General features: G+C 31.9%; 4 protein-coding genes across 7 annotated transcripts; 3 read left to right on the top strand and 1 right to left on the bottom strand.

Moving 5' to 3' along the window:
- The first annotated feature begins 5,543 nt into the window (after positions 1 to 5,543).
- LOC111283922 (putative WRKY transcription factor 31) lies at positions 5,544 to 8,347 on the top strand. Its single transcript, XM_022872606.2, has 5 exons — positions 5,544 to 6,128; positions 6,232 to 6,330; positions 6,421 to 6,969; positions 7,088 to 7,201; positions 7,399 to 8,347. Exons 1-5 carry the CDS (start codon positions 5,697 to 5,699, stop codon positions 8,125 to 8,127), a joined length of 1,923 nt encoding a protein of 640 aa, XP_022728341.1. The 5' UTR covers positions 5,544 to 5,696; the 3' UTR covers positions 8,128 to 8,347.
- Positions 8,348 to 9,558: 1,211 nt separating this feature from the next.
- On the top strand, positions 9,559 to 15,026 carry LOC111283372 (aspartic proteinase A1-like). Of its 4 annotated transcripts, none has more exons than XM_022871870.2 (15): positions 9,559 to 9,585; positions 10,059 to 10,157; positions 10,304 to 10,671; positions 10,810 to 10,870; positions 11,809 to 11,903; positions 11,985 to 12,097; positions 12,275 to 12,443; positions 12,539 to 12,578; positions 12,707 to 12,771; positions 13,451 to 13,564; positions 13,814 to 13,878; positions 13,983 to 14,139; positions 14,215 to 14,334; positions 14,469 to 14,557; positions 14,710 to 15,026. In XM_022871870.2, exons 3-15 carry the CDS (start codon positions 10,312 to 10,314, stop codon positions 14,792 to 14,794), a joined length of 1,533 nt encoding a protein of 510 aa, XP_022727605.1. In that variant the 5' UTR covers positions 9,559 to 9,585; positions 10,059 to 10,157; positions 10,304 to 10,311; the 3' UTR covers positions 14,795 to 15,026. The 4 variants fall into 4 exon arrangements, with proteins under 4 accessions (XP_022727605.1, XP_089614924.1, XP_022727604.1 ...); XM_089758798.1 differs by having other exon boundaries at positions 10,307 to 10,671; XM_022871869.2 differs by lacking the exon at positions 10,059 to 10,157.
- Positions 15,027 to 15,204: 178 nt separating this feature from the next.
- On the top strand, positions 15,205 to 18,109 carry LOC111283371 (aspartic proteinase NANA, chloroplast-like). The gene is made up of 4 exons (XM_022871866.2): positions 15,205 to 16,063; positions 16,311 to 17,035; positions 17,574 to 17,673; positions 17,987 to 18,109. The coding sequence occupies exons 1-4, from the start codon at positions 15,303 to 15,305 to the stop codon at positions 18,051 to 18,053; spliced, it is 1,653 nt and encodes a 550-aa protein (XP_022727601.2). The 5' UTR covers positions 15,205 to 15,302; the 3' UTR covers positions 18,054 to 18,109.
- A 4,652-nt stretch (positions 18,110 to 22,761) lies between these two features.
- On the bottom strand, positions 22,762 to 25,670 carry LOC111283859 (uncharacterized). The gene is made up of 2 exons (XM_022872495.2): positions 24,283 to 25,670; positions 22,762 to 23,116 (listed from the first exon to the last, which is right to left on the bottom strand). The coding sequence occupies exon 1, from the start codon at positions 25,545 to 25,547 to the stop codon at positions 24,294 to 24,296; it is 1,254 nt and encodes a 417-aa protein (XP_022728230.2). The 5' UTR covers positions 25,548 to 25,670; the 3' UTR covers positions 22,762 to 23,116; positions 24,283 to 24,293.
- Positions 25,671 to 26,151: the final 481 nt, after the last annotated feature.

Below are 26,151 nucleotides of genomic sequence, written 5' to 3' on the forward strand. Positions count from 1 at the left end.
ATTATAAATTGATTTTAAATTTGATATTTAATAATTATATTACTTTTATAAATATATTTTTAAATAAAAAATTGACATTCATGGATAGGATATGGCAAAAATGATTTAACTTGTAGATACGTGTACGAAGCTTTGTTATTTTTATTATCTTTATATATTAATTTATATATTTATAGCCAATTTATAATTTTACTTCAATTTAGCAAAATGAGAGAAGTGTTAGTTGCAAATTGATAACGTGGCAAATTAAACTCTTAATTGAACGATTTTAAGAAACAAGTAAATAACTAAATCATATGAAAATTTAATTTAAAGAGTCCGAGTTTATATTTTTTATTTAATGTAAATTTTTAATTTTTTATTCAAATGAAGATATAGATAAATATTAAAAATTTAAAGATAAAGAAAATGATGATTTTACAAAAATAAATATAACATAAAAATTTAAAAATAAAATTAAAAAATATTTTATTCATTTCATATCTTATTTATTGATATCTTTTCTAACAAACCAATAACATTTTAGAATATTAGACGTAGTTGGTCATGACAAAGTCAATTGGTCACATGTTTTTATAAGAAAAAGGTTGGTTGTTGAATCATTGAATGTGAACTCATATTTAACATGGGGGTTCATCAATGAATTTGCTGCATGGACAAAATGATTTCACACTTGACTTCTCCAACTGTGATCCTTCTTCTGCGGATCAAATGTGATGACCTATAAAGTTAGGCAAGCTTGTGGTAACATGTTTTGGACCAACACGTAACTCCAGTTGATTTAATAAATTAAGGTTTTATTTGGGAACGTTCATATCACATTAAATAATACGCGTTATAATTAAATCCTTAATAGAGCCTAAGTTGTCGAGGAGGTTGCGTTCTTCGCTTCTTATTTTTCATTGATGGTAGTATGCTTTGAATAATGAAAAGTGAAAACCTATGTTGAAAAAAAATTATAATTATCATTTATATCTTGAATTGATTGCGGCATTTCATTTGAACTAAAAAATATAGGGTTAGTAATCTAATTCAAATTCGTTGGATTTTGAATAAATTAGATTTTATAAAATTAATTTTATTTTTTAAAATAAATTTTTAAATTTTTTATAATAAATCGAGATCATATTTTAAATAAATTTATCCATCTTGATATAATATATATAAATTTTATATATTAACTAATTGAATTTTGATATACGACAAATAAAATTTATGAAAGATAAACATTTGATGTAATAGTTTAGAATATTTATGAACAATTTTCCTATGAGTAAGATTTAAGTTTCAATTTTCTATTAATTTGTTCAATCAATATGAATTATCGGTATATAAAAAATTAATATGGAATAGACGTGAATATGATTAAAGTGTCACAGTTGCGTGAGAATCCATGCATGTGTAGTTTAAGTATGCGACTATTGGTGGACGCAGGCATGTGGTTGGGAAAGACACAACCATCAATTTTGAAAGACAAGACATTTAATAGAAAAATGAGGAACAAGCTTGCATTTAGCTTGACAGTGAAGGATGGGGACGGAAACAGCGGGGCTCGGCCAAGTGGGGTGGCTCGGCCCCACTCCAAAGTGGGGTGGCCAGGCCATTAATTGATGAGTTGGTCCTATAAATTATTTAATTTTATTAAATAAATTAAATTTTAATATTTTAATATTATATTTAAATAATTCATGAATTTAATTAATATTTTAAATTTTAATTATATATATCAAATTGAATTTGAATTCAAATTTAAATTTTTAATCAAACTTAAAATCAAATACAATAATTAAATTTATTTTTTATTAAATAAATTTAATTAAATAAGTTTGAATTATTTTATTTTTATTTCAAATTAAATATAAATTTAAATATTAAAATTTGATTAAACTTAAATTAAATTTTAAATCAAAATCAAATTTAAAGTTTTAATTATATTAATTTAATTTAACTCAATTAAACTCCTAATGAAAAACTTCGAAGTCCCTTAAATTGATCAAAATGATTTATTATTATTATTATTACTATTATTATTATTATTATTAATGACTCTTTCTATTTAGTTTTTAATAAATTAATAGATTAAATGAAGGGTTTTTGCTAAAAAATATTTTTTACATATTTTTTAAGACTAATTAATAAATTTTTGTGATAATACTTTTATATTAAATACAATAATTAATAGTTTTATTCATCATTTCTAAAAATATTATTTTATAACAAAATCTTAAACTAAAATATGAGAAAAATGTTGAAAACAATGCCAAACTTTCAACATAAAAGCTTACACGTCGTTGCCTCGTTTACAACATGAGAAACCGTACATGTGGGAAAAGAATCTTTGCTTTTCAGGCGGTTTCCCCAACAATAATTCATTATTTATTTTATTATAGACTCAAATTTTATTTTTGACCTTAAAAATTAATATATTAGTGTTAAAATTCGGTGGCTTCAACTTCCACAATTATATTGTTATTTTCCTTTTTTTTTTTTTTCTTTTCAGGTTGATTTTGCATTATTTTGTCATAAAATATTCTAATTTTTTCTTAATCAACACTTTAATCGGTCATCTTTTTCACGTGTCTAATTAGAAACATGATTATTTGCCTTTTAGACTAAGTTTAGCACTGCTTAAATCATATTTTTAAGGTCAAAATCAAATTTTTTTATAGATTTATTAATTTAAAATATGATATAATAATATAACATAAATATAATATAAAATTTTAATAATTATTATATATATATATTTAATAAAATAAAAAATAATTATTTAATATTTTCATATCAATATAAATTATAACATATAAATTTTATAAAAAATACGATAAAAATATATGAATTAAATATTTTATATAATATAAATATATAAATCACCGTATTTATCCGGACCAAAATTTTAAATCCTACTTTAACGTTATAGAGGTTTCCAAAATTAATACATATATAAATGGAAAAAATGTGATATTAACTATTTATATTGAGAAATTTTGGATTGAATCTTATAAAATATAATTATAACGTAATGACCACTTTGTTAAAAGTGACTTTAGAAAAAATGCAGTGTTTGATAAAAATAAAAATATGAAAAAGAAAGTTATTAATATTTAATTCGATGATAAATGCTTGCACTTCCGTCTTAAAATTTTGTTCAATGAAATAAAGAAAGTCACGACTTTTTACCAATTGTAACTCACGTGATTCATGTCCAAAGAAAAGAAATATCAAATTAAGTTGTTTTATATTTGAATAATAGAATCTTGACTTTATTTTTTTATGTAAATTTTTTAAAAAATTATAAGTATAATAAAAAAATAATTAAATATTACATCAGTATAAATATTATTAAATAATTAATTAATAAATTAAAAATTAATTAAATAATCAAATTCACATATAATAAATTTTAAAATTTTAGGCTCCCTTATTTATTGATTTTATGAATGAAATTCTTGATTTTTTATTGGAAAACAAGATTTTTAGGGATTAGTTCAAGAAGAGGAATCGTCTTTTTTTTTTTCTGTTCAAATTTTGTGGGAAATATTTTTAAAATAAAATTATAAATGTATCAAATTGATATATAAAATAATATATTTTTAAAATCATCAAAAAATTTAATTTAAATAAAACTTAATAATACCTAACCTTATTAAAAAGATTGTATGCAACCAATCCAATAACAAATGGATCCATAGTGCAACAGGTCAACATTTATTTCTTCTAGATTATCATCCCAACTATTTTGTGAATATGAATTTTTTTAAAATTAAGATAGTTTTTAGTTTTAGAAAATATAATTTTTTAATTTTAATTTAAAAAATAAAAAAATATGAATAAAAATATGCTTAATAATTGAAAATGAAAATAATTTTTACAAAATAAAAATAAAAATGGATTGAAATATTAAAAATATAAATATTTTCAATTATGGAAACAATTATATGCATTACTTTTTTTTGTATTTTGCAAATTACTATATTTAAATACTTTTATTATCATTGATTAATAAATATATATTATATTTATAATTAGATGTCATTAATAGTAAATCATTAAATATTTTATTTATTTTTTATTTTTCATTTTTAGAAAAAATAATTGTTATTTTATTTATCAAATATAATTTTTAGAACAAAAATAAAAACTAAAAAATATTTTTGAAGAAATAAAAATAAAAAAAATATTTTTAAAAATCAAACAGGGTATAAGATTTGTGTTTTCAATTAACATTTAAGTCGTTAAAACATGAAATTTTCATTTTAAAAATCTTTGAGTTTAAATCAAGAAATAAATAGGATCGAATTTATGGGTGAGACAATTATCTTGTGCTCATTGAGTATTTGTGTGGTTCAAAATTATATATAATAAAAATAATTAAATCTCATTAAACTACCAATCTTCAACATTTTAATTTTTCTTTATTCCATTTCTTATAAGGTTAACCAATTTAATGTATTGCTAAAATTTTAATTTCAAAGTAAAAAACCCAAAGATGAGATGGATATGAATGTCATTATAACCATTATTTGAGGCATGTAATTTATGATTATGAAAAAATTAATTATGATTATTAATCTTGTACTGTTATCACTGTTCCTTTTTCATCTTCTCATTACTAAAACTATAGGTCAAATAGAAGCTTATATATATGCATATATATATATATATGTATATAATATTATCTTGTCCATACCACACTTGGACGTATTAAATTTTAATCTTCCTTCCCAATATATTTAAATATATAAATATTATCTTATCCATATTATGGAGGTATCAAATTTTGATCTTCCTTCTCGACATATTTAAATATATATCACACTTGGAGATATAAAAAAGATTGAATAGATAAATTAAGGCTCAAATGAAAGGAAATTAAGTTGTAAAATGAAATGTGGATTTTAAAACAAATTAATTAAATTCAAAATTTAATTAAGTTGATTCATATAATTATATTTAAAATATAATATTTAGTAGATTTGAAATTTAAATTTTAACTGTAGTAATTTTTTTTACAAAAGATAGAATTTTAGAGAAATTATTTTTTGAAATAACTTATTTATTTTATTAGATTTAATTTTTTTGAAAAAAAAAAAAAGGAGAAATAAGAAAGAGAAAACTTTAAAACAGTTGTCAAGTAAATTTTTTGAAAAAGAAAAGTGATGAAAATAAAAAGTTTAGTCTCAAGTGGGTCCATTAATATCAGACTTAGACAAGCAAGTGGGAAGGATGCATGGGATTCGGTCCATTCCAAGAAAAGACGACGCAGTCAAACCGTTAGCTTCGGTCCGCAGAACGAACAAACCCTACGTGGAATAGCAATGAAGTAAAATAAAAAATTCGAGAAAAGTGGGCCCCTTGCACATCAAACGCCGTTGACTCAGATGACCTTTTTCAATCACGCCGGATGGACCAATCGAAGCGGTGAATTTCCTCAATGTGGGCCCAGTCTTAGTCACGTGGGCTCCACTTAATTGCCACATGTCCCATTTGCCGTCACTGAAGAGCGTTAGTCATCAGATTCAGCTACGAGGGGTAGTTTCCTCGCTAAATATAGATCAGATTTGCACGTGAACTGTGATATTGAACGCAAGTAACACACTGGTAATTTACTACTGTTTGGTCTTCTTCTAAAGTCTCAAACGCCCTTTTTGTTGCCGAGTCCATTGCACCGTTCCCATCCTCATCTCTCTTGATTTATGGCCAAAGCCAGTGGACTCTCCATTGATTTAGATCCTCCCTTTTCCTTGTTTCTTCACCACCCAACCGTCCTCAATTCTTTCCCTGAAGACAAGACAGACAACAACGTTGTTAAGAATCCCAAGTACCGCAGCAAAATCGTGTTCCCTGCTACCACTCCCATGGATGATGTTACATCAGCGAAGACTTCTCCACCACCCACCATTCAGTTCCCTGTTTACCTCAACTGTTCCCGTGATCAACACCCTTCTTTTCCCTCTGATGATAAGCGCTCGGTCGTCGGTGAGATGGATTTTTTTGCCGAAAAGGATAATAAACTTGTTGATGATCATGACAGGATTGATGATGGTGATGCCAATCCTATTCACACCTCCGATACCGACATCAAAGACTCCACCGACCGAACTGTCCTTGAGATGATTAACGTTAACGTGAGTCACCCTCATCCGCTCTTTATTTCTTTTTGCAGTATACTTGTACAGTTGTGTATTGATGGGTTAGAATTGATGAATTATTTTTCTTGCTGATTTTCAGACTGGTCTAAATCTGTTAACTACCAATACCAGTAGCAATCAATCCATAGTGGATGATGGCATATCTTCCAACATGGAAGATAAAAAAGCTGAAAATGAGGTGACCATTTTATTAAAAATTGAAAAATTTATGTGACTTTGGTAGTGTTTAAAATCAAGTTATAAGATTACTGTGCGATTTTTTGTTCAGCTATCTGTTTTACAAGCTGAGCTGAGACGAATGAACGCTGAGAATCAACGGTTAAAGGAGATGTTGAGCCAGGTAACTAGCAGCTACAACACGGTACAGATGCGTCTGCTCACCCTGATGCAGCAACAGCATGATGGGAAAACTGAAAAAGCTGAAGAACAAGATCAGACGATGGAGGAAAAAGTAGAACAAAAGAAACCAAATGGAGGACTAATAGTGCCAAGACAGTTCATGGATCTTGGTCTTGCAGCTGCTGCTGCAGCTGATACTGACGAACCTTCGCTGTCTTCGTCGGAAGAGAGGAGTCAGGACCCGTCTGGATCGCCTAATAATAACACGGAGGTAGCTTCCAAAGAATTTGGATTGAGAAAGCGAGGGAATGGTGAAGAAGGTAAGGGAACTGCAAGAGAGGATAGTCTGGATCAAGGATCCCAAGGTTGGGGTGCTAATAAGGTTCCAAGACTTAATTCTTCAAAAAATGTTGATCAAACTGAAGCTACCATGAGGAAGGCACGAGTTTCTGTTAGAGCTAGATCAGAGGCGCCTATGGTATGAGACTCGATTGAAGAATTGAATTGAATCAAATCATGTAGCTTTTTAATTCATGGTTTAGTTTTCATGTCATGTTCTGAGTTAAATTATTGGATTTTATTTTATTTTTTTAAAGATCACAGATGGATGTCAATGGAGAAAGTATGGACAGAAAATGGCCAAAGGAAATCCATGTCCTCGAGCATATTACCGATGTACCATGGCAGCTGGTTGCGCAGTCAGAAAACAGGTACTTTCCAATGGTTTTTCCTTCAAGCTTTCTTCTTTTAACTTTCTAACTGATTCTAGCATCATTTTCAGGATGATGTGTTGAAATTTAATTAATACTACCACATTAGAGATCAGTCAGGAGTTGTATTGTATATATTATTCGAGAAATTTGTTTGATAATCGATAAAAAAAGTTGAAGTAAGACTTTTTTTACAGGTACAAAGATGTGCAGAAGATCGAACAATCCTCATTACCACATATGAAGGCAATCATAACCACCCTTTGCCTCCAGCTGCAATGGCAATGGCATCAACCACATCATCGGCAGCACGAATGCTATTATCAGGTTCTATGTCCAGTGCTGATGGACTATTGAACTCGAATTTTCTCACAAGAACTATCCTGCCATGCTCCTCTAGCATGGCTACTATATCGGCTTCAGCCCCATTCCCCACTGTTACCTTGGACCTGACACAGACCCCAAACCCTTTACAGTTCGCAAAGCCACCAGGCCAATTCCAGGTCCCATTTCCAAACCCACCACAAAATCTTGCCAATTCCCCAGATGCATTGCTGCCTCAAATATTTGGTCAGGCACTTTACAACCAATCCAAATTCTCCGGTCTACAAATGTCTCAAGACATGGAGCAACCTCAATCGGGTCACCAACTGCAACATGGCCAGCAAAAATCACTTGCTGACACTGTAAACGCAGCCACTGTGAACGCAGCCACTGCTGCCATTGCTGCTGATCCTAACTTCACAGCAGCTCTAGCAGCAGCTATCACCTCTATTATTGGGAATTCTCACCCCAACAACGTCCCTAATAATAATGGTAACAACCTCACATCTGCCACCAACAGCAGTGGCAATGTCGCTACTACTAGCAACAGCAACAGCAATGGCAACAATAAAATCAACAACTCCTGTTTTGCCGCAAATTAGAAGCAATTAAGGTCACCTTCTATTCTTTATTTTTTTGAAGGAAGAAGGGCATGCACCTTTTTTTTTTTCATTTTGTTCAGGAGGAAATTACAATTATACATATGTCTTGCCATTTTACTTTTTCAGGGTGGGGTAGGAGTAGACATAAGATTTTAGTGTTCTTTACTTAGCTGAATAATTTGTTTCAATTTGTATGTCAATGCAAATTCAAAATTTAACATTTTTTTTTTTTACAGTTTTTAAACTTTTGGAATAACTATCATTATAATCAGGATATTTAAAAAGTAAAAATTAATACCATTTTAAATTTTATTACGAAATTTTTTATAAGATAAAAGAGAGAGAACGTAAAAAGAAATTATCAAATAAATTAATTAAGAAGTTTTCTTAAACTCTACAAGTGGAGTTTATAGGGTGACATATATTATTTAGTGTATATTTAAAAAAATAATTAAAAAAAAAGGACATGCGTCTCTTTTTAATCACGATTATGAAATTAAAAAACTTCATTAACACTGTATTAAATAATGTCTCTAACGCAATAAAGAAATATAATTTGTGTCCTCTATAAAACCAAAAGCACGATAATATTTTTATAAAACTTGAAATTTATTTTTACATTCTTTTCATCTCAAATTGTTTATGTGATATTAATTTTTACGGAGTTTAATAAAAAAAATTTTGACTTTAATTTATTTAATATTAAAATTAAATTTGATTTTTTATAAAATTAAAGTTTCATGATTTTTAATGTTAAAAAATTAAAAAATTATAAAAAAATGATTTTAAAATATAAAAAAGTAAGAATTTTAAATATTTTAAAAAAAGGACATAATTTTGAAATATTTCAAAAAGGAAAGATGGAAAAAAAAATTGAGAGAGAGGGAGTACTAAAAATTTTATTTATTCTACAAAGAGGTGTACAATTTATTTACCATAATATATTTTTTATATCATAGAATAATAAAATAATTAAATATTATAGTAAACTATTTTTTGGACTGCCTTGAGTCGAGCCCAATCCAAATAGATGACGTGTCCAAACCCAGCTAAATGTTGGGTTAGGTGAGGCCACTGGCAGACTGATTCTGATTTATCACAAAATCACATCAAATCACCGTTGAAAAGTAGATCTACGGCTGAAATCCAAAGTTCGATTAAGTCTCTTTAAGTAGACCAGTAGTTGAGCAACAACCAGCAACAGGTGCGAACTCGGCTACCCATGCATCCAATAACAAATAGCCACGTCACCATAAGTGGGGTCTACTTAAAATGGGAAACATTTGAACCGTTCGATTCGAAAAACTCTAAATTAGATCAACGGTTGAGACGCAGAATTACACTTACTCTTTGATACGCGTCAAAACAAAGATTCTGTTCTTGGCTCTGTCTTCTTTTCAACTTCATTCCTCGGTCCTTGTCTTCTTTTTTGTCTTTCTTCTTAGCATCGATTTCCTGGTACGAATATTTTTTCTTTTTTTTAACTCTTATAAGTTTTTTTTAGTATATCTTAGATTGTCTGTTGGAAAATCTTATGATAATTAAAATTTTTACTAATTTTTTCAGATATTATTATTGGAATTTGTAGTGTTTCTCTTTGATTGTCTGGAAAGTTTGGGAAAGAAGACGAATTTTGATTAGTGTTTGGCTTAGTTGTTGATTTTGTTACTTTTTTTTAATTTTCTAAAAATTTCTGAAATTTTAAAATCAAAAGCAAAAAGAAAAATGATTTTTGATGATAAATGTGTGAATTTTTAGGATTTAATAGTGCATATGAATACAATATGAAAGTAAAATCATGTATTTTCTCATACAAAGACCTTAAAATTTTAATTTTTAATTTTTTAAAATATTAATATTAGTAGCAAAAGTAACAATCAAGTGGAGCTATGAATGAGCCACTCAACCTAAATTGTTCTGATGTTTGATAGGTGAAGGTTACATGAATAATTTTGGAGATTGAAAGCTTCATTAAGCACATTTCCATCTTGTAGCATTAGCACTCAGCACTCTGAATTGGAACATTTAGTGTAAGAGATTAAGGACAAATCCTTGTATTCTCACCTAATAAAAATTTTCTTGACAGCTGAGAATATGGTTTATCATGTATTATAGCAGTAGCTGAGTTTTGTGAGTTATCTCTAAGTTGGAAATGATTAGATTTTGTGGTTTGCAGCAGTGAAAATGGGTAGCAAATTCGAAGCCGTTCGGGTTATACTTCTTCTTTTGCTCCTTCTGTCTCCTGCAGTGTTTTCTGTGCCAAATGACGGATTAGTTAGAATTGGATTGAAAAAGAAGAAACTGGATCAAATCAACAGGGTTGCTGGACAAGTTGACTTTAAGGAAGGGAAACTATCTAGGAAGTATTATCTTCCAGGAAATCTTGGGGCATCTGATGACTCTGAAATCGTTGCACTAAAGAACTACATGGATGCCCAGTATTTTGGAGAGATTGGTGTTGGCACACCTTCACAGACTTTCACTGTCATATTTGATACAGGAAGTTCCAATCTTTGGGTGCCCTCTTCAAAGTGTTATTTCTCTGTATGTTCCTAACCTCACTCTTTTATATATATATATATATATTTGAGGGAATGATCCTTTCTTACTATCTTTACTTAGGAAATTTTATGGTGAGCAGTTGAGAATAAGAATACGTATATGGTTTGCATTTGAATGCAGGTTGCTTGTTATTTTCACTCCAAGTACAAGTCCAGTCAGTCTAGTACCTACCAAAAGAATGGTACATTCTATATACTGTTAGAACTGCAAATGATATTATTTGAGCATTCCCTGCTCGAACTCATTCATTTCAATTTTTATAGAGTTGGAACTTGGAACACTTATTGAGCTCAAACATTTGAGACTGAGTTTGGTTATTTAAGAAAATCTGAAGTCTTGCCTGAGTAATTTATTTAAATTGGTTGAGGTGAATATCGTTTCTGAACTTTGAAGTTTGATCTCACTTTTTTAACTGGTTTAATGGCACATTTCCAAGCTTGTATATGAGTTTAAACTTGAACTTGTTAATCATAATTAAAAACCTAAAATCTCACAATAAATTTCTACATGTCCTGATTTAGAAGGTTCTATTAGAATTAGAAAATATTATGAGTAAATGTAAGACTTGTTATGATTAACCAGTTAAAGCTTGTTATAATATTTGCTAATTTATCTAATGTCAGATTTGTTTGCAGAATTTCAATCAGCTTTGTATTTAAGCTTAATTAAATAGTTGTAAATTTGATTCAAACTCATTTACCTTGTAAAATGATATTAGAAAAGTTCAAATGGAAGTGGGTCTTGAAATGATATTAAAAGAGTTCAAGTGGGTTTTGAGCAACTCATGAGTAATTTCTGTTCACCTGTAACCTTGTATATTGTATGTAATTTTAATTCATAAGCACATTGAAGACAATTTTGGACATGACCTTTTTCTCATGAATGGTGCACATTCTGTATGAATAAAATTGACTTACAGCTACAAGAACCCAACAAGCGGAGTTCCAAATCTAAAAGCTTGAAAATAATTTTCAATCAATTCTCAAATCATTATTTAGGGCATCTTTTATGTGAAATGAACTTCAAGAAAAATCAGAAAAGAGTTTCTGAATCGCCAATCCCTGAACCATCTAACACATCTTTACTCTTAAAATAGTTGTGGTTTCATTTTTTATGCAGGGACATCTGCTGAGATCCATTATGGAACAGGAGCAATTTCTGGATTCTTTAGCGAGGATGCTATTAAAGTTGGTGATCTTGTTGTTAAGAATCAGGTAGTGCTAGTGCTATTTCACTTTGGAGTCTTTAGTTCAGTACTTTTTTAAAATTCACTTTATTAATTCCTCTCTTGCCAGGATTTTATTGAGGCAACCAGAGAGCCTGGCATCGCATTCTTGGCTGCCAAGTTTGATGGCATATTTGGCCTTGGATTTCAAGAAATCTCAGTTGGGGGTGCTGTGCCTGTCTGGTAAATCTTTTGTGTCTATGCCATCAACATACTAGGAATTACTTCATAGCAATGTGAAATTCACAGGATAACTGCTTCAAATTGCTCACAGTTGCTAATAACAGCTTGTCTATGGTTGAAATTGTTTTTTTTATTCCTTTAATTTTTTCTTAATTAATATACATGCAATACTTGTAGGTACAATATGGTTGACCAAGGCCTTGTTACGGAACCAGTTTTTTCATTTTGGTTGAACCGCAATATTGAAGGTGAAGAAGGAGGAGAAATTGTATTTGGCGGGGTTGATTCTAATCATTATAAAGGGGAGCACACACATGTTCCAGTGACTCAGAAAGGCTATTGGCAGGTTGGAGATGCAATTGCTTACACCACTGATTTCTAGAATTGTTGAGATAACTTCACTTCTTCTCTGATTTGCTTGTCTCTTTTGCCTACTTGCAGTTTGATATGGGTGATGTTCTGATTGGAGATGAAACAACCGGTAACCACAGATATCTTGTTTAAAACTAAATCTTTCTTATGTGGACAAATTCATTAATCTCAGTGGGTTTAGCCTACACTGTTGCCTATGGTATTTGAGAGTTGAGACATGAGAATACCCTTTTTCAGGATTCTGTTCCAGTGGTTGCGCAGCAATTGCTGATTCTGGAACCTCTTTGCTAGCAGGCCCTACGGTAAAGAAAAATTATTTTTCTATCTTTATAATCTTTTTCTTGTAATGGAGGAGAAATTTTAGAGTAATTTGAGAGTATGAATTAGATATAACTTGACTGCAGTGCACTCTTGAAAAATAAACAGCTCATATATGAATATGCCTTGCTTGATCTTTTGCCAACCCTGTATGTTTCATTTCTGAAGTAGCCAAAATGCTTTGCCTGAGCAATGTGTGGGTTACAGTTTCCCGTACCAGTATGATGTAGAGTTGCCAATGGTTTTTTATGTTTAGTAAATTTGGCACAGTTAGGTACTTGTTCTAGAAATAGACAACCATTTTCCTCCTTCACCCCCCCCCCCCAAAAAAAAAGAAAGAATCTTCTTTTTTATTCAGAATCGGCCTGTCTTAACAAAAGTAACATGCAGGCTTTGAACTTCCTGCTTTGCCTTTGTCCTTCCTTTCTTTTGAATTTAGATGCATTGGATGTTTTCTAAGCTTTTGTGATGCTTCAGGTATTTTGCTAGAAACTGATACAAATCTCATTATTTTTACGTGTCTTGCCATGTAAACCCCTTATCTGTAGGAAATTCATCTTCTGTGGCTTGGAATAGCTTTGCCTCACTATAATTTTGCTATTTTCTTGTGTTATAAAATAGCAGATTTTAATTGATATTATCTTATAACTGCCACATTTTCAGACTATCGTTACTCAAATTAATCATGCTATTGGGGCTTCTGGTGTTGTTAGCCAAGAATGCAAGGCAATGGTTTCACAATATGGAAAAACCATTCTGGAAATGCTGGCTTCTGAGGTAGCTGTTACTCCTTTCTTTAGCTATAGCAATTTTGTGCCACACCTTACTTTTCTCTTGAAGAGAAATGAAACTTTTTCCCCTACTGTCTACCCTTTGCAATGAATGCAAAACTTTTGAGGTTTGAGTTATTTAAACTGCTCAGACACAAGATATATTCTATAGATCAATTTTATTCTTTGCTGGTTCTTTACCTTGAAACTCCTTGCAGAAAAACTGATAGCTTCTTTGATTTTCTGTGTTTTATAGACACAACCACAAAAGATCTGCTCTCAAATTGGTTTCTGTACTTTTGATGGGACTCAAGGCATCAGGTCAGATTTAACCTGACTTCTTATTGCTACTACTGTTAAAATGTGCTAGAACTACAAAAGATAATCATCTGACATCTAAAATATAATCAATTAATATCTCACAGTGCTCGAATTGAGAGTGTAGCAGATGAGAGCATGGGCAAATCATCTGATGGTGTCCATGATGCTATGTGTACTGCTTGTGAGATGGCTGTTGTCTGGATGGAAAATAAGCTCTGGCGAAACGAGACAGAAGAGCAGATCTTGGATTATGTGAATGACGTGAGTTATTATTCTTATGCACATCTTGGACGGTAACCTTAAAGATCGCTTATATTTCTTCTGTTCTAACTGCAGCTTTGTGAAAGACTGCCCAGTCCAAATGGAGAATCGACAGTTGACTGTAGAACTCTTTCTTCCATGCCTAGTGTTTCATTTACTATTGGCGGTAAAGTATTTGAGCTTGCACCTGAGGAGGTATGGTTTTTTTTTTTCTCTTTCCTTACCTTTTCCCCTTCCTTCCTACCATATTGTAAGCTATTGTCTGCTTTCTCTTTTTCCCTTTTATCCTCCCTTTCTTCATCTTTATGCTTGGTGGTCATGTGCATCAGTATGTTCTTAAAGTGGGAGAGGGAGCTGTTGCTCAATGCGTTAGTGGATTTACTGCTTTGGATGTGCCTCCACCTCGCGGACCTCTTTGGTATTTTTTTTTTTCCTATCATCATTCGTTATGAACCATCTGAACGGACAAACCTATTGATTATTGGTCTCTTAACCGGTATCGTGGAAAGAGTACCATAGAATAGGTTTTATGGAGCTCAGATTTCATGCGATTCTGCTTGCTTGATACAGGATTTTGGGAGATGTTTTCATGGGTCGATACCACACGTTATTCAACTACAAGAACATGACAGTTGGGTTTGCCGAAGCAGCTTAAACACAACCAGCATTATATATTCTACAATAGTATCATTATGATGGATACTTAATCCTCGGTAAAAGACGTTCGGTGTGAACTTGTATTGTAAATACATGCTTCATGAATATGGGTTGTCTTGCAGACATTAATATACTTGTTCAAGTAACATAGCACTTACTGTTTACCAAAATGTCAAGTCTTATGGCCTTTTAACTAACAATAATTTTGTTTTAATAAATTCTAATCTATATATATACATTTTTTATATTTTTATTAATATATAAAAAATTATTATAAATGGTAAATGTTTATCCAAGTCTTGGATAGAGAATTAATCATTCTTATTCAGGCATTTCTGAATTAATCTTTTTTTTTTTTTTTGAGATTCGATGATCTTCCAACAAGTAAGGGTTATAGTTATACATCAATGGTGTAGGATAGGACAAGGATGTTTTTTGTTTGAGGAAATTTATCAACAGACATTGTTTATCCCCACTGCTTTCTAATATTAGACATTAACACGTGTATGAATCTCTTCAACTGCGGCTTAAATCACTCTAGTCCATTGTTAGTTTCTCTTTTCCATTTTTTTTTCCCAATCTTTTATCTGAAAACCATTTTTGTTCCACCGGTGCTTGGTTTCCCTTCCAAGATGGAGAGGTCCATCATCCTCGTCTTCCTTTCATTGTTACTACTGTTTTTCAACCATTGTTCCTTCCTTCATGTTCATTCTTCCGGCATCACACTTCGACGACCCAATGAACACGTTCGGTTCAATCTGATTCACAGGCATTCACCTGAGCTCGGGGAAGATCCCGGAACGACCCTTGGACCCCCAAGCAGTCAAAGGGAACGCATAAAACAGCTCATGCATGGCGACAATGCCAGGCTGCATACAATTTCACAAAGGATAGGCCCTAGAAGGAAGAATGTCGAGGTTATGATGGCGACTACTTATAAAATCAATTTGGTGGAGCTCCCAATGCGATCAGCTGCTGATATAGGGACAGGCCAATATTTTGTTTCCTTCAGGGTGGGGAGCCCTCCCAAGAAGTTTATCATGATTGCTGATACAGGAAGCAGTCTTACATGGATGAAATGCAAATATAAGTGCAAAAATTGTTCCAGGGAAAGGACCATTCTTGATGAGAGGATTTTTCAAGCAAACAAATCACGTACCTTTAAGCCAATTCCATGCTCCTCCGACGTTTGCAAAATTGATCTCTTCCGATCTTTCTCTTTGGCCCACTGTCCTACGCCAATGGCTCCTTGTGGCTATGATTACAGGTAGATCTAAATCACCTTTAATTCCTTTCTATTATAAGCTGTTATATTCTCCTCAAAATTATTGCCCTGCATATATAATCCATTCAAAATTCTACCAATGTTTCGAGATAGAATGATTCGAGAAAGAGATTAGATCTAAATAAAACTTGAAAATATTTCTATAATGTTAGAACTTAAATATAATATTGGAGTCATTTTCTACCAGATTAACGCTTCATTACTAATTAAGCTTTACGCTTATTCCTAGATACGCAGATGGCACAAGAGTGGTCGGAATCTTTGGCAATGATACTGTTAAAGTCCGCCTCAGCGGCGGCGAAAAGATAAAAGTGACGGACGTAATGGTCGGGTGTAGCGAGACAATAAGGGGGAACTTCCATGACATCGACGGGGTAATGGGGTTAGGTTTCGACCGCTACTCATTTGCAGTGAAAGCAGCAAAGCAGTTTGGACACAAGTTTTCATACTGCTTGGTTGATCATTTGAGCCCAAGTAATCTCGTTAACTTTCTTGTCTTCGGTGAAGTTTCTATTTCTCCATTGCCAAACATGCAACACACAGAGTTGATCCTTGGAATAATAAATCCATATTATGCTGTAAATGTTTCTGGTATCTCAGTAGATGGTAAAATGCTGGATATCCCATCAGATGTATGGGATGTTAGGGGTGATGGTGGGGTTATCATGGACTCAGGTGCAAGCTTAACATTCCTGGTGAAACCTGTGTTTGATAAAGTCATTGCTGCTTTCCAGGCTCCTTTAAGCAAATTTGAGAAACTGGAGTTGAACTTGGGGCCAGACTATTGTTTTAGTGATGCAGGGTTCAAGGAGTCGATGATTCCAAAACTTGCAATCCATTTTGCTGATGGAGCTAAGTTGGCGCCGCCAGTGAAGAGTTATGTCATCGATGCTGATGATGGGGTGAAGTGCCTTGGCTTTGCCTCGACTGGTTGGCCTGGAACAACCGTGATTGGTAATATTTTGCAGCAAAATCATTTGTGGGAATTTGATCTGAAGAATAGCAAGTTGGGTTTTGCTCCTTCTAGCTGTACATTTCATTGATCAAAAGGATAAAACTATAGAGTTGGGCACTCTATTTGGAAGTCATGTCATGTCATCAGCAGCTCTCCGGTGTATCGTTTTCATATATGTATATTCATAAAAAAAAAAATTACTTAACCATGGATTTATATGTAATTCATCCCTATTTGTTTTCCTTTTTTTTCATTTTAAGAATTAAAAATTTGTCATATATCCTATTGTACTATATTTAAAAAATTAATCATACATGTTATATATATATATATATATATAAGAATAAGAAGCTTTCATGTGTTCCCTTTATAAACAAAAGAGGGATAGTTTCTTGGTGGAAGTTTTTCAATGGCCTTAGTTTTCCATCCGTTGCTTTCTTGATACTTTGTGATCATGCATTGCATTAGTCTTTTTGGTGTTTTGACGCAAGTAAACTGGCATTCGTTTAGTTGTTGCCTCGTCTTGAAAACGTGCAGATGCTCCTGGAGCACTTAGGCAATGGTGGCTTGGTGGTGGAACTGATTTGACTCCAGCGTACATCTTTGAGGAGGATGTCAAGCACTTCCACTCAGTAAGGTGGGCTTTTCTTCTTTCTTCCTTACTTTCACTTTGAGAAAGTCAAATATCGATCTTATCAAAAGAAATTTGAAGAAATTCGAGTACTTGAACAGAACCTTCTTATTCCAACATCTGTTCCTTTTACATATCAGTATAGATTAGTACATCAATCGGAGACTAATGTTTCTATTGCCAGCGCATGAACATGTGCATGTGCATTTACAATTGTTCTTTTACATGCTTACTAATGTTAAGACTAACGTTCTTTTGGCGTTCCCCCCACAAATATCAATTCCATTGGACTTCAGTTTGATTTACAATTGATTTGCAGAATGTGCGAATTCTGTGGTTCCTGCATATATTCCCATTCTAGAGAAAAGGAAGGACACACCATTTAATGAGTCACAAGGCATGACAACAGTTGTGAAGGGGCCGCTATGTAGAATTCAACTTGCTGTTGAATCGAGCTATACCTAAACTAGAGAGGTTGGAAATCTTAGATTTCGCTAAACCAGACATTTAAACTACATTTGATTTGTTAATGAAAGATCTATGATCTAGGTACAACATTTGGACTGAAGACAGGAGGTAAAATTTAAAGTATTCTTGTTTCTCTCCCTTTATCTGCACGATGAGAATATGATCATGTAAGTTCCTGCTTATATGTTCAGTGTGATATGTGACCAAGAAGCTGTAACTGTAATTGATAATGAGAGGCCGGTTTCTTTGTTTGAAATACAGAAAGCAGAAGAGGGAAGTGAAGAGTGGAAACTATCAGATGCCTGAATCAATCCTAAGGAATTGATCTGATACTTACTGCTTAGAGTTTCTTTGTATCATTTTGAGATTTCCCATTGGTTCCCAAAAGTAGCTTGACCATAAAAACTATACATTCGGCTCGTTGAGAGAGAGATTTATCATAGAACGGCATATCCACAAAAACTTTGATGGCCAATCAAGGAAACTTCCTCCTTTGACAATTCCTCAAAAAGTGATGACATGAATCTTATTGTTGTGTTGAATTTCCACTTGGCCAATCAAGGAACTTGTATCCTAGAAGTGAAGGTGGCAGGTATGACTGAGTTGATGAAGACGGATTATCTGGGGGATATATATAATCCTTCCCGTATCCAAGTTCTTTCATTAGCTTGGTTGGTGCATTCCTTAAATGAAGTGGCACTCCCTCATTCTGTCCGACAGATTCCCTAACAACCTTCTGTGCAGATCCAATGGCTCGATACACAGCAATAGATTTAGGAGCCAAAGCCAAGTAAGTAACACATTGAGCAAGAATCACATCAGACTCGGGCATCCCCAAGAAATGACAAGCTTGATAGCAGGAAACAGCCTGATTTAGGGCTAATGGATCAGCCATCCCAACATCCTCACTGGCAAACCTTATTAGTCTGCGTGCAATGTAAAGGGGCTCTTCACCTCCTTCCAGCATTCTTGCCAACCAATAAATTGCAGCATCTGCATCACTTCCTCGCATTGACTTGTGAAGTGCACTGATCAAATTGTAATGCTCTTCCCCTGCTTTGTCATATGCCAGATGCTTGCACTGGAGTGCCTCCTTAGCATCATCCACTGTAACAACCGCTTCAAATGAACCAATCTCGTTTTCCAAATCCCTATCTGGCTCTACTCCTATACCTTTTAGTCGATTATCAGCCACTCGGGCAGCTGCTGTTGTGGCAGAAATTTCTAAAGCATTCAAAGCGACTCGAGCATCACCATCACAATTCATAGACAAAAATTCAACAGCATCAACCTTAACATCAACCCTCATCCCTACGCTCCGTGACAACCCCTTCTCTCTGTCATTAACTGCTCTCTTCAAAAGAGTTTCAACATGATGTGGTTTTAAAGGATTCAATGTAAGAACCCTACACCTAGACAACAATGGTGTAATCAAATGAAACGAGGGATTCTCCGTTGTCGCCCCCATGAACACAATACTTCCATCTTCAATCACAGGCAAGAACGAATCCTGTTGTGATTTATTAAACCTATGAACCTCATCAACAAAAAGCACAGTCCTCTTATTATGCTTATCCCTCATTTTCCTAGCTTCATCAACAGCATCTCTAACATCCTTAACCCCACAAGTAACAGCAGATAAAGAAACAAATCGATACAAAGACCGTTCTTGAGCAGAATTAACAATGGATTTAGCAATAGAAGTCTTACCAGTACCAGGTGGACCCCAGAAAACAATAGAAGGGATTCTGTTACGGTCAATAGCAGAACGGAGAAGAGAATTGTTACCCAGAATGTGTTCTTGACCAACCACTTCGAAAACAGTACGAGGACGCATCCGTTCCGACAAAGGCTCATGGATTTTGTCGATTTTGTCTTGCTGAACGATTGGTTTGGGATGTTGCAACTTTTGACGTTTGTTAAGGAGAGGAGATGGGATGGTGGAATCTTGGTCTTGGTCTTGTTGGGGTAAAACTCGGATGCTTGGAGGTGTGGATGTGGGTTCAGGAGATGGAGGAGAATTGGAAGGTTTGGTGTGAAGATGAAAGAAGCGGTCAAGTTTGGGTTGGAAAGGAGGAGGAGAGAGGCTGGGGTTGGGCTTAGGGTTGGAAGGTTTGTGGGAAAGAATCCATTCAGTGGCTTTGAGGGTGGATTTGCCGCCGGTCGCAGCCAGGGCTTCTGCTGCTAATTCACTTGGGAACCCCATACTCAGCAGCTGCTCCATCTCCATTTTTTTTTTCTCTTTTCCCACCAAAACAGTGTAAACGGGGGAATCCGGCGCAAAACTGGAACTCTAGAAGCACTCTCTTGTTTCTTCTTGTCTTTTTTTTTTTTTTTTAATGAATCGATTTATTTTCCTGTTTTTTGTTTTACCCTTTTTTGGATGTATACAATACAATGGGCCCAAACTCTTTTCAATACCTAAATTAGCTTATTAATAATTACATTTAATGAAATAATATTACCATATATAAACAAAATGGTAACGGATTTTATTTAATGATTCTAACCTTTGTTCTTACTGAATTTATTTTCATTTTAAAAAAATTATCTCATAAACAAAACATGTAGACCGAGATTTGACTCAATCATAAAATAGTAAAATGTAAACATACAAGTTTATATTTAATGTACTCAATAAATCTATTAATATTATTTTATTAATGAATAAATTTTAAAAAATATTAATTTTTATATGATATTTATTTTTAAGATTAATATTTATTTATTAATAAAATAATATTATTTAATTTATTGATAATATATAAATTTTACACATTAATTACGCATCAAGCATAAATTATTTATGTACCGATTATCTTTTGGATCAACTATATGTCATTGAACTTGGCATATGAATGTTACAAATTTAAAAAAGTTTAGACGAGTAATGTCTTCACTTTTGACTGTTTGTATTAATAATATGTTATTTTTAATCTTTAAAATTTTTTGTTAACAATATTTAATGCTATATTATTTGATTTCTTATTTTTCATCTATAAATATAGATATTTAAGCATTATCATTCGAAGTTTTATCTTGTATTTATCATTTATTTTTTTTATTTTTTATATTAATTTTTAATTTACACATCAAAATACAAATGTAAAAATCACTTCTTGTTTTTACATCTAATTGCTCTTTTCTTTTTTTCATCTTTTCAAAAATATCTTCACGTTCAAACTCGACACCAATAAAATGTATAAATGAACTTAATTATTTAAAAAGAGTAATTGTAAAACTATCATCAAAATTTAAAAATATATATAATTTTTTTAAAAACAGTGATCAAAGTACTCATCGAAAAAGATAAATAAAGAATTCATAACTTATAAGTTGAAGCAATTATTAAAAGAAATAGAAATTACCTTTCCAATAGAACTGCAAAAGGAGCAGTGATGAGAGTTGCAAAGACATGTCCATAAACTACAAGCATGCACGTAACTGCTCGTGCCATTATCAGTCGTTAGCTTTCTCTTTCTCTTCATCCCTCCCTCATTTTCTTCCTGTTGTGCTTTCATTTTCATTGATGCCTTATCAAGTGGTGATCATCTGCTTTTAACTAGACAAAGACAATTGGTATTAATTTTAATTAGGGATGATAATGATTCAATTTAGATCAAATTTGATTCGATTTGGATCGAATTTTATTTAATTTTTTTATATTATATAATATTATAAAAATTTAAAATTTAATTTGAATTTGAATTGAATATTTATTCGATCCGAATCGAATTGAATTAAATTTTATCGGTTTCGATTTAATTTATTAATTTATTATTTTTTTAATTTTTATATATTATTTTAATATAAAAATTTAATATATTTAAGTATATTTTGATATCAAATTTTTATTTTTATTTTATAAAAATTTTAAAAATATATATAAACTAAGAAAAGTATATAATTCGTTTGATTTGATTTTTTTTTTTTACCTCTCGATCTGAAATCTAATCCGAACCTAATATATATATTTAATATTTGAATTTGATTCAAACTGAATAAAAAAAATCGATTTGAATTGAACCGAACACTACAATTTCAAATCTATTTTTAAATTTTTTTTTCTCACCCTTAATTATGATATTTCACAATTCACATCACCACCAAATCAATAATTTGGCAAAGTGGTTCATCACTCGGATACTAATTTCCTTATAAATTTTCTTATTTACCATTTTGGCACTTTTTGGATAGATGATTAATGATTATAGGTGTTTGTAAATTTTGTTGGAATTAGACTGTCCATATGATATACAAAATTTCTTTGGAATTGATTAAAAAAATGAAATATTATTTATCATCTATACATAGATTTGATAATTTAAAATACGATATCATGATATAATATGAAAGCAATATAAATAAAAAACAAAAAGATGATATGTTTTAAAATTTTAACAAAAATTATAAATATATTTAATAAAATAAAAAATTATTTTTTATATCAATATAAATTATAACATATAATTTTTATATAAAATATGATATAAATATACAAATTATTAATATTTTATGTAATATAAATATATAAATTATCAAATTTAACTTAACGTACATGGACCATGCCTATAGCACCTGAATTTCCAAGTGAAATAATTTGTTGAAGAAACATTGGTTTTTTACCAAAAATAAAGGCTACCAAGCTCATTGCTTTTTAATTCTCCACAACCCCTATAAATATGCATTACCTTGATTTCATCTGCAGTGGATACAGAAGTACACGACAGAAGTACACGACACAGGGTCACTCAACGACAAATCCATAGTTTAGTACAGGAGATGACAATATCACTGCTGGCTTTGGAGCTAATTATTTCATCTGCCGTAGATCTGATTTTCGTGCTGCTGGGAAGAAGGATGAAGATGTCCATCAATGCTACTGCACCCCACCTCCGTCATAATTCTAATATATTACTATATTTGTGGCTTCTCATTCAGTCACCGTACGCGTTGAATAGGCTTAAGCATATAAAAAGTCCTAAAACAAAAATTAAACAATTATTCAAGTTACTAATTTTTTAACTATTTATTTTTATTTAATTAAAATTTAAAATATTTATTTTTATTTAGTTAAGTTCTTGATTGAATAAAAATAAATGATGATGGTTAATTAAAAAAAATTTTAAGTTTTTAATCTACTATTAAATTTTTTTTTTATTATTTATTTAATTGAAGAGAATATTAAACATATAAATTTTTTTAAATTCATAAATTTTAAGTATTAACTTTAATAATATATCAATTAATTTAAAAAATAATCAATTCATTAATCGATTTTTTAAAAATAATATTTAATAAATTTAAAATTTAATATGTATAATTTTTTTTTATTCTCAAACTATAATAATAATAAAAAAAAACTCCAAACTCCCATTTTAAACAAAAATTGATAGGACAAAAACTTTCAGGTCTAAAAGAATAATAAGGCCTATTTTAGCGTTGCTGGTGAAGTATTTTTGAAAATTCCTTTCAAATTAACGTTTTTATTTTTAAACTTAAAAGTAAAAAAAAAAAAAATGAATGGAGGTGCCCAACACATTACGTGGCAGGTGTAGACCACATTAACAGAGAAGAGAAAGAACTTAAGAAGTGGGATCGCATTCGCATGCGTGAATAAAGAAGCACGTGTGGACCACAAATGTGACTATTCCAAGCGTGACAATCATCAATCGCTTCATCATTTATTATTTAATTTAAATTTGAAAATTCGATGATATAACATAAAAATAATAAATATAATATGAATAAAAAATATAAAAATAATAAAATTTAAAATTTAAAATTTAATAAAAATTATAAATAAATTTAATAAAATTAAAAATATTTTTTATATTTTTATATCAACATAAATTATAATACATAATTTTTATATAAAATATAATATAAATATATAAATTATTAATATTTTACATAATATAATATACACCACCTTCCTCATTCACTTTCACATGTTTCACGTAAACCATTAATACATTCAATAATAAGAAACCAAAAAACCTATGAGCAACAAGACAAGGCAGGCGGCCACTACCTAAAACCTGTCCTAATATAAACACGAAGCCCAAGACATAAACACACTCTGTTACCATATAACAATGATAATGTAACGGTAATATTAGTAATAGTAATGTGAATGTGATCGACCTTATCTGACCTTAGTCCATGGAGCTATGATGGCTGAATGCTGAACATTGCGATTCCGGCCTCGACGGCTGCAGTCCTGCACTGGCCGGGCAGGCGGATATCCCAACCGGCGGCACCATGCAATTGTAGGACAAGCATAACGACACCGTGTCCGGTAAAGCCGAACCTTGAGGTAATGGGAATCCTGATAAATAATTATGTTGTAAATACAGTGTTTTGGTGGTGCCATTGTAGACGCTCTTAACGTACTCCTCAGGGACTGATCCAATCAGATGGTTATTGTTCAAGAACAGAGTCTCGACTCCGGCGAACAACGCGGTTATTTCACCCGTGATGAAGTTGTGGCTCAAGTCCACGATGGATCCCTCGCCGTAGGATTGAATCGTGGGGTCCATCTTGATTGATGGGAGCCCACCCGATAAATTGTTCCTTTGCAGAAACAGTGAAGAGAGGGTGGGGTTCATGAAGAGTGAACTTGGGATGGGCCCACTGAATTTGTTCATACTAACGTCGAGATATACTAACTCGGTTAGTGATTCCAGGCCGTTGAGTGGACCCCACATTGAGTTCCCCGACACTGACAAGTAACGTAGAGTTGACGGCAACCTTGGCAACGGTCCACTGATGTGGTTCTTCTTCAAATCCAAGTGTAATAGCTGCGCCGACACAGTCCTGGGTAACTCACCTGTTAACTCGTTTGAACTCAATATCATAACTTTTAAAAATGGAAGCTTTGTAAGACCTGGTGGGATTGACCCGGTGAGTTGGTTTGAACTCAGATCGAGAGTGTGTAAGTATGGGAGAGTAGAAAAGGAGGTTGGGATGGGTCCTGTTAAGCGGTTGTTGGTCATGGAAATGACTCGGAGACGAGTGAGCTGGCCCAGTTGGGGAGGGATAGGACCGGTGACAAGACCAGGAAAGAGGACGAGTTGGGTTAGTTCGGTAAGGTTGGAAAGAGCAGGGGAGAGTGAACCAGCGAGGCCAGGTGAGTCGGAGAGGCCAGTGCCGAGCGAGAGAATGGTGACTCGATTTTCAAAAGAGCAGGTGACGCCGGTGAACGATGAACAAGGATCTGGTGCGTTGAAATCCCAAGTGGAGAAGAATCTTGAGCCTGGAATGTCCGTCAAGCTGTCTCTAATGCTTGATAATGCTGCCAGATCAACGGTGCAGATCTTGGGTCGGTGCTGAAATGATAAAACAGCCTCATTGATACAAAGCAGCACAAAAAGAAGAAGAAAAACTTGTGCTTGGTTATGGTAAGCCATAAACGAAATGCTGCAACGTAGCTGAATCAAGAACAAAACAATCTAAAAAAAGATACAAATGCTTTGAAGTAAAGACAGTGGAAGAGAGAAAGGCGGTGTACGTGATTTTATTAATGAAGAGAATATTTTATACTCGAAGTTGAATCTATCTGATTTAAATTTAATAATTTAAAATATAATATAATAATAAAATTTGATATAAATAAAAATATAAAAATAATTAATTTAAAATTTTAATAATAATTATATATAAATTTTATAAAATAAAAAGATATATTTTATATTTTTATTAATATAATTTATTACATGTAATTTTTATGTAAAATATAATATTAATATATAAATTTTAATATTTTATATGATATAAATATATAAAATTAGAGAGATCAATGTAATAATTTAATTCAAAAAATGAAAAAAAAAAAAAAAGGAGGACAAGGTAATAATAATGAAAGTAAGTGAGCGGAGAAGGAAAATGACAGTAGAGAAGGGGGAGAGGGAGTCAGAGAAGGATAAATTTCTATTTGTTTTTGTTCCAAAATTTGTGGTTGGAATTAGTCAGATTGGCCAAATCATCGTACGGATTGAAAAACATTCTTACATA

The sequence above is a fragment of the Durio zibethinus genome, chromosome 3 (assembly GCF_047325235.1).
Source record: "Durio zibethinus cultivar Kanyao isolate XHJ-2024 chromosome 3, ASM4732523v1, whole genome shotgun sequence".
Taxonomy (NCBI): domain Eukaryota; kingdom Viridiplantae; phylum Streptophyta; class Magnoliopsida; order Malvales; family Malvaceae; genus Durio; species Durio zibethinus.

Excerpts from the sequence above, each read along its gene's own strand:
- LOC111283372 (XM_022871870.2), top strand. The coding sequence starts at position 10,312 with ATGGGTAGCAAATTCGAAGCCGTTCGGGTTATACTTCTTCTTTTGCTC. Across the intron at positions 12,444-12,538 it reads CTCAGAAAGGCTATTGGCAG|TTTGATATGGGTGATGTTCT; the intron begins GTTGGAGATGCA and ends GCCTACTTGCAG. Across the intron at positions 12,772-13,450 it reads CTTTGCTAGCAGGCCCTACG|ACTATCGTTACTCAAATTAA; the intron begins GTAAAGAAAAAT and ends CCACATTTTCAG.
- LOC111283922 (XM_022872606.2), top strand. The coding sequence starts at position 5,697 with ATGGCCAAAGCCAGTGGACTCTCCATTGATTTAGATCCTCCCTTTTCC. Across the intron at positions 6,331-6,420 it reads ATAAAAAAGCTGAAAATGAG|CTATCTGTTTTACAAGCTGA; the intron begins GTGACCATTTTA and ends TTTTTTGTTCAG. Across the intron at positions 7,202-7,398 it reads GTTGCGCAGTCAGAAAACAG|GTACAAAGATGTGCAGAAGA; the intron begins GTACTTTCCAAT and ends CTTTTTTTACAG.
- LOC111283371 (XM_022871866.2), top strand. The coding sequence starts at position 15,303 with ATGAATCTCTTCAACTGCGGCTTAAATCACTCTAGTCCATTGTTAGTT. Across the intron at positions 17,036-17,573 it reads GCCTGGAACAACCGTGATTG|ATGCTCCTGGAGCACTTAGG; the intron begins GTAATATTTTGC and ends GAAAACGTGCAG. Across the intron at positions 17,674-17,986 it reads AAGCACTTCCACTCAGTAAG|AATGTGCGAATTCTGTGGTT; the intron begins GTGGGCTTTTCT and ends ATTGATTTGCAG.
- LOC111283859 (XM_022872495.2), bottom strand. The coding sequence starts at position 25,547 with ATGGCTTACCATAACCAAGCACAAGTTTTTCTTCTTCTTTTTGTGCTG.